Raw genomic sequence first — 12,515 nt, forward strand, 5'->3', positions numbered from 1 at the left:
TAAGCCTAACCTGCATGTGTTTTTCCCACGTTATTCCTCAGCAAAAAGGGAGCGTTAACGCAGACTGTAAGTCACAGCTATAGACTGCCGGAGCACTACTGATATAAGCCTAACCTGCATGTGTTTTTCCCACGTTATTCCTCAGCAAAAAGGGAGCGTTAACGCAGACTGTAAGTCACAGCTATAGACTGCCGGAGCACTACTGATATAAGCCTAACCTGCATGTGTTTTTCCCACGTTATTCCTCAGCAAAAAGGGAGCGTTAGCACAGACTGTATGTCACAGCTATAGACTGCCGGAGCACTACTGATATAAGCCTAACCTGCATGTGTTTTTCCCACGTTATTCCTCAGCAAAAAGGGAGCGTTAGCACAGACTGTATGTCACAGCTATAGACTGCCGGAGCACTACTGATATAAGCCTAACCTGCATGTGTTTTTCCCACGTTATTCCTCAGCAAAAAGGGAGCGTTAACGCAGACTGTAATTCACAGCTATAGACTGCCGGAGCACTACTGATATAAGCCTAACCTGCATGTGTTTTTCCCACGTTATTCCTCAGCAAAAAGGGAGCGTTAACGCAGACTGTATGTCACAGCTATAGACTGCCGGAGCACTACTGATATAAGCCTAACCTGCATGTGTTTTTCCCATGTTATTCCTCAGCAAAAAGGGAGCGTTAACACAGACTGTATGTCACAGCTATAGACTGCCGGAGCACCACTGATTCAAGCTAGACCAGCAGGTTTCATATTTAGGTCTCTCATTTGTTATTTTGGTAAAGTTCTGCAGGAATTGTGGTTCTTGTTGGTGTCACACGCTTGCCAGCTGGGGTCACCGGTAGATGACGGGGAGGTAATAAATACCTTGTCATTGAATAGTGTAATTAATTTCATTCCATCTGTAAATGGTAAATATCTCCTGTCATTTGTTGGTAATTATTAACAAATAATAAAATTGCGTTGCACCTTCCCTCCTGGCTGGTCATTGTGTCTGCAAAAGGGGAATTCAGGCTTGCCTCTCTGTCACGGTGTGTCCTATCTGACCACGGGGAAATCGGCCACCGAAGCAATCCGAACACACCTGAACCTGGTGCTAGTGGTGCCGCACTGTACAAGCCAGTGAGTACATCACACATATAAACCCCACAATCAGCCTCTAGCCCTATATTTCTCACATTTACAACTAACAGTAAAGTGATACCTTAGTACCTGTAATTAGTTTTAGGCTAAACATACAATGTAACTGTATACAAACAGGAGCGGCTCTAGGCTCGGGCAAGCCGGGCCGTCACCCGGAGCCCCACTGTATCCGGCGGAGGCAAGAAACGCCCACCCTCCTTCCCGGCGCTATTGAGAATATGTAAGCTCAGGGGGAGGGAGCGGAGGAGGGAAGTGGCGGCAACACAGGACGGCGCTGGGCGCAGCAAAGCCTAGCGCCGTCCCTGTATACAAAGTACATACATATCTCTCATCACCATACCTTCCCTTTCCTAGTATGGCAGATCAGAGTACCTGAGATCACCTAGGGGCTTACACACAGAAGCAGCATTTCACAAGTGTATTAGTGTTTATTAGTGTAAGTGAGTAGTTTACTTTAAAAAAAATAGAAACATCGGTGAACATCGTATAACATCGATGTTCCAGAACCAATGTTTAGAATGTTTTGTCTCCAATGTGTTCATTCGATGCCCCAGCCCTACTGGCTAGCAGGTTTACCTTCGATGGTGGACACACGATGGGTCGCCGCCATCGATGGCGCAGAGCCTGACGATGTTTTTTAATTTTGTTTTTCAACATGTCGTCAACACACGGAGCTTAACTCCGCCCCCACGACGTGCTCCACGAGGCCCCGCCCCACCTCTGACGAGCGCCTTTCCGCCATATTGGCCGCTACCACTTCCTCTCCCGCGGGGGTGCTGAGCTCTCTGTGTCTCTCCCTGACCGGCTTCCTAAGGGCTAATAGTCATGAATACAATCTAATGCACGTTATTTATGGCGTATGTACGTTCTGCACTATATGATATACATGGCGGAGGTGTAGTACAGGCTGAGCCCCTCCCCCCCCCCCCGGAGCAGTGGTAGCGCCCGGCCGTTGATGAGCAGCTGCCAGGAGGCGCCGGCGCCATTTTCTCTCAGTCTCGGTGAGGAGCAGCCATTGTCCTGTGTGTGTCCCCGGAGCAGCGGCCTGTGTGTGTGTATCCCAGCCAGACCCGGCCATCAGCGTCCCGACCAGTGTACCCTGGAGCCGGTGAGTGGTGTACTGGGGCGGAGTGCCTGAGGGCGGGGGGGCGAGGCTGCGGCCTAGGCCTGTGAGGAGGCGTTAGCGCGGCACGGGGGGTAATTCCTCCATCCCCACCCCTACCCTGGCCTCATATCCCGGGATGTATTGTCTCCCCCCTCCCTGCCTGATGCCTCCTATCCCGGGATGCATTGTGTCCTCCCTGCCTGATGCCTCGTGTCCCGGGATGTATTGTCTCCCCCCTCAGTCCCTGATGCCTCCTATCCCGGGATGCATTGCGGCCCCCCTCCCTCCCTGATGCCTCCTGTCCCGGGATGCATTGCGGCCCCCCTCCCGCCCTGATGCCTCCTGTCCCGGGATGCATTGCGGCCCCCCTCCCGCCCTGATGCCTCCTGTCCCGGGATGCATTGCGGCCCCCCTCCCGCCCTGATGCCTCCTGTCCCGGGATGCATTGCGGCCCCCCTCCCGCCCTGATGCCTCCTGTCCCGGGATGCATTGCGGCCCCCCTCCCGCCCTGATGCCTCCTGTCCCGGGATGCATTGCGGCCCCCCTCCCTCCCTGATGCCTCCTGTCCCGGGATGCATTGCGGCCCCCCTCCCTCCCTGATGCCTCCTGTCCCGGGATGCATTGCGGCCCCCCTCCCTCCCTGATGCCTCCTGTCCCGGGATGCATTGCGGCCCCCCTCCCTCCCTGGTGCCTCCTGTCCCGGGATGCATTGCGGCCCCCCTCCCTCCCTGGTGCCTCCTGTCCCGGGATGCATTGCGGCCCCCCTCCCTCCCTGGTGCCTCCTGTCCCGGGATGCATTGCGGCCCCCCTCCCGCCCTGATGCCTCCTGTCCCGGGATGCATTGCGGCCCCCCTCCCGCCCTGATGCCTCCTGTCCCGGGATGCATTGCGGCCCCCCTCCCTCCCTGATGCCTCCTGTCCCGGGATGCATTGCGGCCCCCCTCCCTCCCTGATGCCTCCTGTCCCGGGATGCATTGCGGCCCCCCTCCCTCCCTGATGCCTCCTGTCCCGGGATGCATTGCGGCCCCCCTCCCTCCCTGGTGCCTCCTGTCCCGGGATGCATTGCGGCCCCCCTCCCTCCCTGGTGCCTCATATCCCGGGATGTATTGTCTCCCCCCTCCCTGCCTGATGCCTCCTATCCCGGGATGCATTGTGTCCTCCCTGCCTGATGCCTCGTGTCCCGGGATGTATTGTCTCCCCCCTCAGTCCCTGATGCCTCCTATCCCGGGATGCATTGCGGCCCCCCTCCCTCCCTGATGCCTCCTGTCCCGGGATGCATTGCGGCCCCCCTCCCGCCCTGATGCCTCCTGTCCCGGGATGCATTGCGGCCCCCCTCCCGCCCTGATGCCTCCTGTCCCGGGATGCATTGCGGCCCCCCTCCCGCCCTGATGCCTCCTGTCCCGGGATGCATTGCGGCCCCCCTCCCGCCCTGATGCCTCCTGTCCCGGGATGCATTGCGGCCCCCCTCCCGCCCTGATGCCTCCTGTCCCGGGATGCATTGCGGCCCCCCTCCCGCCCTGATGCCTCCTGTCCCGGGATGCATTGCGGCCCCCCTCCCGCCCTGATGCCTCCTGTCCCGGGATGCATTGCGGCCCCCCTCCCTCCCTGATGCCTCCTGTCCCGGGATGCATTGCGGCCCCCCTCCCTCCCTGATGCCTCCTGTCCCGGGATGCATTGCGGCCCCCCTCCCTCCCTGGTGCCTCCTGTCCCGGGATGCATTGCGGCCCCCCTCCCTCCCTGGTGCCTCCTGTCCCGGGATGCATTGCGGCCCCCCTCCCTCCCTGGTGCCTCCTGTCCCGGGATGCATTGCGGCCCCCCTCCCTCCCTGGTGCCTCCTGTCCCGGGATGCATTGCGTCCTCCCTCCCTGGTGCCTCCTGTCCCGGGATGCATTGCGGCCCCCCTCCCGCCCTGATGCCTCCTGTCCCGGGATGCATTGCGGCCCCCCTCCCGCCCTGATGCCTCCTGTCCCGGGATGCATTGCGGCCCCCCTCCCGCCCTGATGCCTCCTGTCCCGGGATGCATTGCGGCCCCCCCTCCCTCCCTGATGCCTCCTGTCCCGGGATGCATTGCGGCCCCCCTCCCTCCCTGATGCCTCCTGTCCCGGGATGCATTGCGGCCCCCCTCCCTCCCTGGTGCCTCCTGTCCCGGGATGCATTGCGGCCCCCCCTCCCCACCTTGTTTGGACCTCCTTCATACTGTGCCGTAGTCTGCATGTCTGGGTATGCCTCTCATGCCACCACCGTCACCTGTTAGGGCGTTACCAGTATGAGTGGGGTTGGTGGGGTCGTTCCTCTGGGGCATGAGTACATAACATGGGTAAAGGTGAATACATACGGGACGATCTGTATCACCAATGACATGAGATCTGTGAGCCATCCTGCCGCATCCCTGAACAGGAAAAGTTGATTTTGTCCAGATTGGCTGCGTGTACGGACAATCATAGATATCGTTCATGCGGGAATGCACATCGTTTTTGATTCACTGTCACAAAATGAACGATATATCGGTGAACGATGTTGTTGTTCATAGCATAACGATATATCTGTCCGTGTACGCACCTTAAGAGTTGTATCTTGTTGTTAGTTTGCAGCCATGGAGATGGAGTATATCCGTGTGGCGGAGGATGAGAATGAAGAGCCGATGGAGATCCCATCAGAGGACGATGGTACTGTTCTCCTGTCCACTGTGAGCGCTCAGTTCCCGGGTGCGTGTGGCCTCAGATACAGGAACCCAGTGAATCAGTGTATGCGTGGCGTCAGACTGGTAGAAGGAATCCTCCATGCCCCAGAGAGTGGATGGGGAAATCTGGTTTATGTAGTAAACTACCCCAAAGGTGAGTGGTGTAACAATGCTCTCTGGGAGATTGGCGGGGAGGTGGGTTTCTTCAGTTACCCATTAATGCATGAAACTTCCCAATGACTATAAACAGTCCATGCATTAATGTGTCCTCCTGCAATACAGGCCTCCTACAGTCCATGCATTAATGTGTCCTCCTGCAATACAGGCCTCCTACAGTCCATGCATTAATGTGTCCTCCTGCAATACAGGCCTCCTACAGTCCATGCATTAATGTGTCCTCCTGCAATACAGGCCTCCTACAGTCCATGCATTAATGTGTCCTCCTGCAATACAGGCCTCCTACAGTCCATGCATTAATGTGTCCTCCGGCAATACAGGCCTCCTACAGTCCATGCATTAATGTGTCCTCCGGCAATACAGGCCTCCTACAAGCGCTCACGAGCAGGGCCATCTACCCTCTTGTGCTTCTCCTTACTATAGTGTCATTTACTTCTTACTCACCACTAGGGCACCTAACACTTGGTTGCTTATGCTCTGTTGCTTATCTGGGTGATATGGTCACTAATGTAGCAATATATATTATCCATGTCCTGTATTGTATTGTTCTGTAAGTCACTTGTATACAATTTGTTTTTGTACTTTGTAAGGCGCTGCGGAACACTTGTGGCGCAATATAAATAAATGCTAATAATAATACAGTCCATGCATTAATGTGTCCTCCTGCAATACAGGCCTCATACAGTCCATGCATTAATGTGTCCTCCTGCAATACAGGCCTTATACAGTCCATGCATTAATATGTCCTCCTGCAATACAGGCCTCATACAGTCCATGCATTAATGTGTCCTCCTGCAATACAGGCCTCCTACAGTCCATGCATTAATGTATCCTCCTGCAATTACTGCCATGGTCACTCCCATAGTAGCTGGTTTATCATCTTGGTGCATTTTTCTTCCTTAGATAACAAAAGGAAGATGGATGAGACTGACGCCTCTTCAGCTGTAAAGATAAAGCGTGCTGTAACAAAGACATCGGATCTCATTGTGCTGGGGCTTCCTTGGAAGACAACTGAGCAAGATCTGAAGGACTATTTCAGCACATTTGGTGAAGTCGTCATGGTCCAGGTACTTCTGTCTAATGTGACTAAGCCTATCCATATCTGTGCTAACCTTGGCATTGCCAGCTTACTCATACTTGTCTACTTATCTCAGGTTAAAAAAGATGCGAAGACCGGCCATTCCAAGGGCTTTGGGTTTGTGCGCTTTACAGACTATGAAACGCAAGTGAAAGTGATGTCACAGCGCCATATGATCGATGGCAGATGGTGTGACTGTAAACTACCCAATTCCAAGGTACCGATCTGCATGTTAGTGGATAAGTCATAACCTGCCTAAAGTTACTTTATTAGACCTTTCCGCAGTATAGCTTAAGGTGTGTGTGTGAGATTTATGGTGTTTAGTGCAGTAATGTACATTAGTGGCTGAATTACATGAAATAACATGATGGATATATTTAGCTAAACAGTCACCTTATTTGCAGCAATGTTGAGGGAAGTGACTGCTTAATGTATGGTGTGAGACTGGTCCATTCCTAAACAGCAGTGGTTCCAACAGTTCAGGTCTCTGGGCTGTACCCTGATGGGCCAAGTGCCGAGTCCTCAGCAGCACTTCATGTAGTGGGGGCAGTGATTTGCTGCATTAACAGAACCTCTAGAATTTTTCCTTCTTGGTCTATGCTACAATGTCAGCTTTGTCTTAGACAATATAACTTGTAACTGTGCCAGATGGCTTCTGCATAATGTAACACTGAGGCTGCAGGGACTCGGGATTAGATCAGTTTATGGGAAAGTGACCCTTTACATACATTAGATGGGTAACCATTATCTGTGCTCTGTCTTCTGAGACTTGCATTATAAATCTGGCTATTAAAACCCTGTAATGTGAATAAACTGTCTATTAATATCCAAAAACTCTCTACCTTAATAGAAATACAATACATACATTGACTACATAGTTTACCAAAATTGATTAGATTATGCTTTAGTGTGTATGAAGTTTTGATTTTTTTAATACAAAACTTCTTACTTGACATCTAACCCTGCCTTTCTAATGCTGGTAGCTCAGTATGGGCTGTCCCAGTGCTAGCAACATTGCTCTCTATGTAGCCCAGCATATTATGGTGTGGAGAGTAAGCAGTGTGGCCAGTACTAGTAACATTTCTCTCTATGTATCCCAGCATTATGGTGTGGATGAGAGTAAGCGGTGTAATACAGGTAGCTCAGTATGAGCTGTCCCAGTACTAGCAACATTGCTCTCTATGTAGCCCAGCATTATGGTGTGGAGAGTAAGCAGTGTAATGCTGGTAGCTCAGTATGGCCAGTACTAGTAACATTGCTCTCTATGTAGCCCAGCATTATGGTGTGGAGAGTAAGCAGTGTAATACTGGTAGCTCAGTATGGGCTGTCCCAGTACTAGCGATATTGCTCTCTATGTAGTCCAGCATTATGGTGTGGAGAGTAAGCAGTGTAATGCTGGTAGCTCAGTATGGCCAGTACTAGTAACATTGCTCTCTATGTAGCCCAGCATTATGGTGTGGAGAGTAAGCAGTGGAATGCTGGTAGCTCAGTATGGCCAGTACTAGTAACATTGCTCTCTATGTAGCCCAGCATTATGGTGTGGAGAGTAAGCAGTGTAATGCTGGTAGCTCAGTATGGCCAGTACTAGTAACATTGCTCTCTATGTAGCCCAGCATTATGGTGTGGAGAGTAAGCAGTGTAATGCTGGTAGCTCAGTATGGCCAGTACTAGTAACATTGCTCTCTATGTAGCCCAGCATTATGGTGTGGAGAGTAAGCAGTGTAATGCTGGTAGCTCAGTATGGCCAGTACTAGTAACATTGCTCTCTATGTAGTCCAGCATTATGGTGTGGAGAGTAAGCAGTGTAATACTGGTAGCTCAGTTTGGGCTGTCCCAGTACTAGCGACATTGCTCTCTATGTAGTCCAGCATTATGGTGTGGAGAGTAAGCAGTGTAATGCTGGTAGCTCAGTATGGCCAGTACTAGTAACATTGCTCTCTATGTAGCCCAGCATTATGGTGTGGAGAGTAAGCAGTGTAATGCTGGTAGCTCAGTATGGCCAGTACTAGTAACATTGCTCTCTATGTAGTCCAGCATTATGGTGTGGAGAGTAAGCAGTGTAATGCTGGTAGCTCAGTATGGCCAGTACTAGTAACATTGCTCTCTATGTAGCCCAGCATTATAGTGTGGAGAGTAAGCAGTGTAATGCTGGTAGCTCAGTATGGCCAGTACTAGTAACATTGCTCTCTATGTAGCCCAGCATTATGGTGTGGAGAGTAAGCAGTGTAATACTGGTAGCTCAGTATGGCCAGTACTAGTAACATTGCTCTCTATGTAGTCCAGCATTATGGTGTGGAGAGTAAGCAGTGTAATACTGGTAGCTCAGTATGGGCTGTCCCAGTGCTAGCAACATTGCTCTCTATGTAGCCCAGCATTATGGTGTGGAGAGTAAGCAGTGTAATGCTGGTAGCTCAGTATGGCCAGTACTAGTAACATTGCTCTCTATGTAGCCCAGCATTATGGTGTGGAGAGTAAGCAGTGTAATGCTGGTAGCTCAGTATGGCCAGTACTAGCGACATTGCTCTCTATGTAGTCCAGCATTATGGTGTGGAGAGTAAGCAGTGTAATGCTGGTAGCTCAGTATGGCCAGTACTAGTAACATTGCTCTCTATGTAGCCCAGCATTATGGTGTGGAGAGTAAGCAGTGTAATGCTGGTAGCTCAGTATGGCCAGTACTAGTAACATTGCTCTCTATGTAGCCCAGCATTATGGTGTGGAGAGTAAGCAGTGGCCACCTTAATTAAATAATGGACGTTTCTTTATATAACCAGCTTGAGTTTCGGGTTTATTTTCTGGTTATGGCTGAGTAATACGCTTAATATTTGTACCAGATCATTTTAAACATCCCACTTCCAATCTCTTTCCTCGGAAGAGCACCATTGCGATCTGTAACGTGAGTTTTAGAACTGACCAGTACTTTCCATTAGTTTACTGGTCATTTTCCCCATAGTTGTGTGGGCTGTACCAGTATTCATGATCATTAAGTTTTGCTAGGAATGGGAAATATACCAGTATAATAGTAATACCGCGGTAACGATATGGCGATATTTGTATTACTGTACTGCAGACCCGAAGCTTTTTTTGGCGCCTGTTTTCTCGTGATGTAATGATGCCGCAACATGGCGTCAGAGGGGGCAATGGCTGGAGAGGGGCGTGGGATGGTATATTGTGTATATTATATTTGTTTTCTGTTTGATAAATACTGATATATCCCACATTGACTGAACAAAGCCTACTAGGAACCAGTGAGGTCTTCATTCCTTACTCACATAGGGATTTATATGTAGTTCTCTCTCTATAACAGCAAAGCCTACTAGGAACCAGTGAGGTCTTCATTCCTTACTCACATAGGGATTTATATGTAGTTCTCTCTCTATAACAGCAAAGCCTACTAGGAACCAGTGAGGTCTTCATTCCTTACTCACATAGGGATTTATATGTAGTTCTCTCTCTATAACAGCAAAGCCTACTAGGAACCAGTGAGGTCTTCATTCCTTACTCGCATAGGGATTTATATGTAGTTCTCTCTCTATAACAGCAAAGCCCGGATGAACCAATGCGTAGCCGTAAAGTGTTTGTTGGCCGTTGCACAGAGGACATGACCATCGAGGAGCTTCGTCAGTTCTTCACGCAATACGGAGAGGTCGTTGATGTGTTTATCCCAAAGCCGTTCAGAGCTTTTTCCTTTGTGACATTTGCTGATGACCAGGTAAGGTCAATGGGTTTCCCTCTTGTCTAGTGGATATGCACCTTATAAGATGTAAACAACTACGATTACAACACTGTAATTGTACAATCGTTCATTTTGCTGTGCATTGGATAATGTGATGTCATCCAGTGCAGGTACCTCCCTCATCCCCCCCCCCTAACATGCACAACCTGTCATCAGCCGATTGTCTGGCATGTTCAGGCGATTGATGTCAAACGACCAGCTGGAGCGCGCGTCACTGGTTGTTTGACATTTCACTGCACGATTACTGAATGATTTATGAGTGAACGATTACTATGTCGTAAATGGCTCATTTTAATCGTGTAGTGGCTACACGCTGTCAGTGTGTCTAAAGTAATGACTGTACAGTGAAGGTCTTCAGTAGCTGATATCTGCGCAGGCATAACTCGCTAGCATGTATGTTGGCTTAAACAGCTGACTCTCATTAGTATAATGCTCCTGTTGTAATTGGTACTTCCGTTAATCATTCTATATGTTGTCTATAGATGCCATACAGGATTGAATTAAAATTAATACGGGTTCACTCTCCTTACAGGTGGCCTGTGCTGTGCATGCAGAGACTAGTCATTTAGTAGCTTATTGCAGTAATTACTCTGCTAATTATGCTCTATTTATATTTCAGGTGGCGCAATCATTATGCGGAGAAGATCTCATCATCAAAGGAGTCAGTGTCCATGTCTCTACCGCAGAACCCAAACAAAATAGTAACAGGATCCCCTTAGAGAGAGGTGGCAGGTTCCCGGGAGCAAACTTTGGGGGTCAGGGGTATCCCAACAATAGGCCAAACAGCAGTGGACTTGGTAATAACCAGCCTAGTAACATGGGAGGAGGTGGGGGTGGTGGAGGTATGAATTTTGGTGCATTTAACATTAACCCAGCAATGATGGCGGCTGCACAGGCAGCTCTACAGAGTAGCTGGGGCATGATGGGGATGCTGGCTAGCCAGCAGAACCAACCAGGGCCACAAGCTGGCAATCAGGGCCAAGGAAATCAGCCCAGGGATCAGCCGGGAAGTTTTGGTTCAGCGAGTAACTCCTATGGCTCTAACTCTGGGGCAATAGGCTGGGGTTCTCCTAATGCTGGCTCTGGTACTGGGTTTAATGGTGGCTTCAGCTCAAGCATGGAATCAAAGTCCTCCGGTTGGGGCATGTAGATTTCATAGGTTTAATGTGTTGGGTGAATGGGTAGTTTCCTCATTTTATGGTAAGTACATTGTAAAATGCATTTACTTATACTTTCCCAAAGGTTTTCTTCAAGCCTGCAGGTAGTTCAGCTGTATATCCTCTATGAAGGAACATAGGTGACACGGGCGAGGGCATGTGTTCAGTCTATGACATGAAGAAAAGCACATGGCATCAGTTTTCATTACCCTATGATTAATTTAAACTTTTTGTTTTTCCTGATGTGAAAGAATCGGATCTTGTTTAGCAGAATCTTCCCTTATTGTGTTCTCTGCTCCTCACCTTTGTCTCTGGGACCTGGCACAGTTCTGTAAATATCCTGTTGTGGATCACGCCTACATATATTTCCTATCAAGACATCTGCTGCACAGTGATTCGTAAGACGGTGGGTGATCCATTTTTATCCACTATATTTCGTGGAAATCGTACCAGCGCATTGAGAACGCACGGCTGTGAGGTGGAACCAGAAGGCTGTTTGAACTGTGGGATTGGTGGTACCAAAGAATGAGAGGATTGGGTATGAGCGAGAAGCAGAGCGCGTGCAGAGACCTGGTGGTGCTTTATGGAATATTAAAGTTGGAGATGTGTCTCAATCCGGTGGCCATGGTGAGCGTGTGCAGAGAGCAATGGGAGCAAGTAACGTACGAGTGTTTCTTGCATTCAAAGGACTCGTTCATTTGGAAGACTGGGTCTTTTTCTGCCTAAAAGACACAATTGTTTGAAATTGGTTTGTGTAAAAATGTTTTTCCTTTCCTTAAAATGTCTACTGCTGTGAATGAGGTATGTGGTGTGCATTCCTCTGCTACTGCCCATGTGAGTCCCTGTGAATTGCATTTGATGGGGGTGGGTGGTGGTGGTCTCTCTGGAGTGGAAGGAAAGCTCCTGTTCCTAGAGTGTTGGGACTGTAAGTAATAACACGAGTGCTGTGCTGCAGTCATGTGTTCTGTGTTTGGATGCTTTTTACAAGATCTGTCAATGTAGGATTCTTAAATAAAACCATTTAAATAAAGTGGGTATTTGTCTTTTTCTCCAAATTGCAGTTAACTATCGGTGTTCTTAAATCCATTGCATGGAGACTGTAGCATACAAACGGAAAAGAGAAAACACTGCAGTCTCCATTACTTAGTGTCTGTAGATGGATAAGTGCACCACCTGTTAGTCAGTCCTCTCCATTACTTATCAGTGTCTGTAGATGGAGAGGTGCACCACCGGTTAGTCAGTCCTCTTCACTTTTGGTTTCATAGGGAATCTGTCAATGAGGTATTGACCTGGCATCACCCACTTTCTTATCCCCTATTAAGTTCCCATGGGATCTGTGCCACCACACACCTTCCTGTACCATATTAATGTCTGAAGACTTTGACCCATTGTGAGTTCCACCACATGTGCTTCTAGAAAGCTGAGATCGCGTAGCTGCAGACCTT

The 12,515-nt window shown here is 49.7% G+C and overlaps 1 protein-coding gene across 1 annotated transcript; it reads left to right on the plus strand.

Annotated features, from left to right (window-relative positions):
• Positions 1-2,119: 2,119 nt before the first annotated feature.
• Positions 2,120-12,100, plus strand: LOC148522684 (TAR DNA-binding protein 43-like). Its single transcript, XM_088473887.1, has 6 exons — positions 2,120-2,249; positions 4,830-5,079; positions 6,006-6,169; positions 6,257-6,397; positions 9,719-9,889; positions 10,533-12,100. The coding sequence occupies exons 2-6, from the start codon at positions 4,839-4,841 to the stop codon at positions 11,061-11,063; spliced, it is 1,248 nt and encodes a 415-aa protein (XP_088330013.1). The 5' UTR covers positions 2,120-2,249; positions 4,830-4,838; the 3' UTR covers positions 11,064-12,100.
• Positions 12,101-12,515: the final 415 nt, after the last annotated feature.

This window comes from Taudactylus pleione, unplaced genomic scaffold (assembly GCF_031769625.1).
Source record: "Taudactylus pleione unplaced genomic scaffold, aTauple2 ptg000144l, whole genome shotgun sequence".
NCBI classification, from domain to species: domain Eukaryota; kingdom Metazoa; phylum Chordata; class Amphibia; order Anura; family Myobatrachidae; genus Taudactylus; species Taudactylus pleione.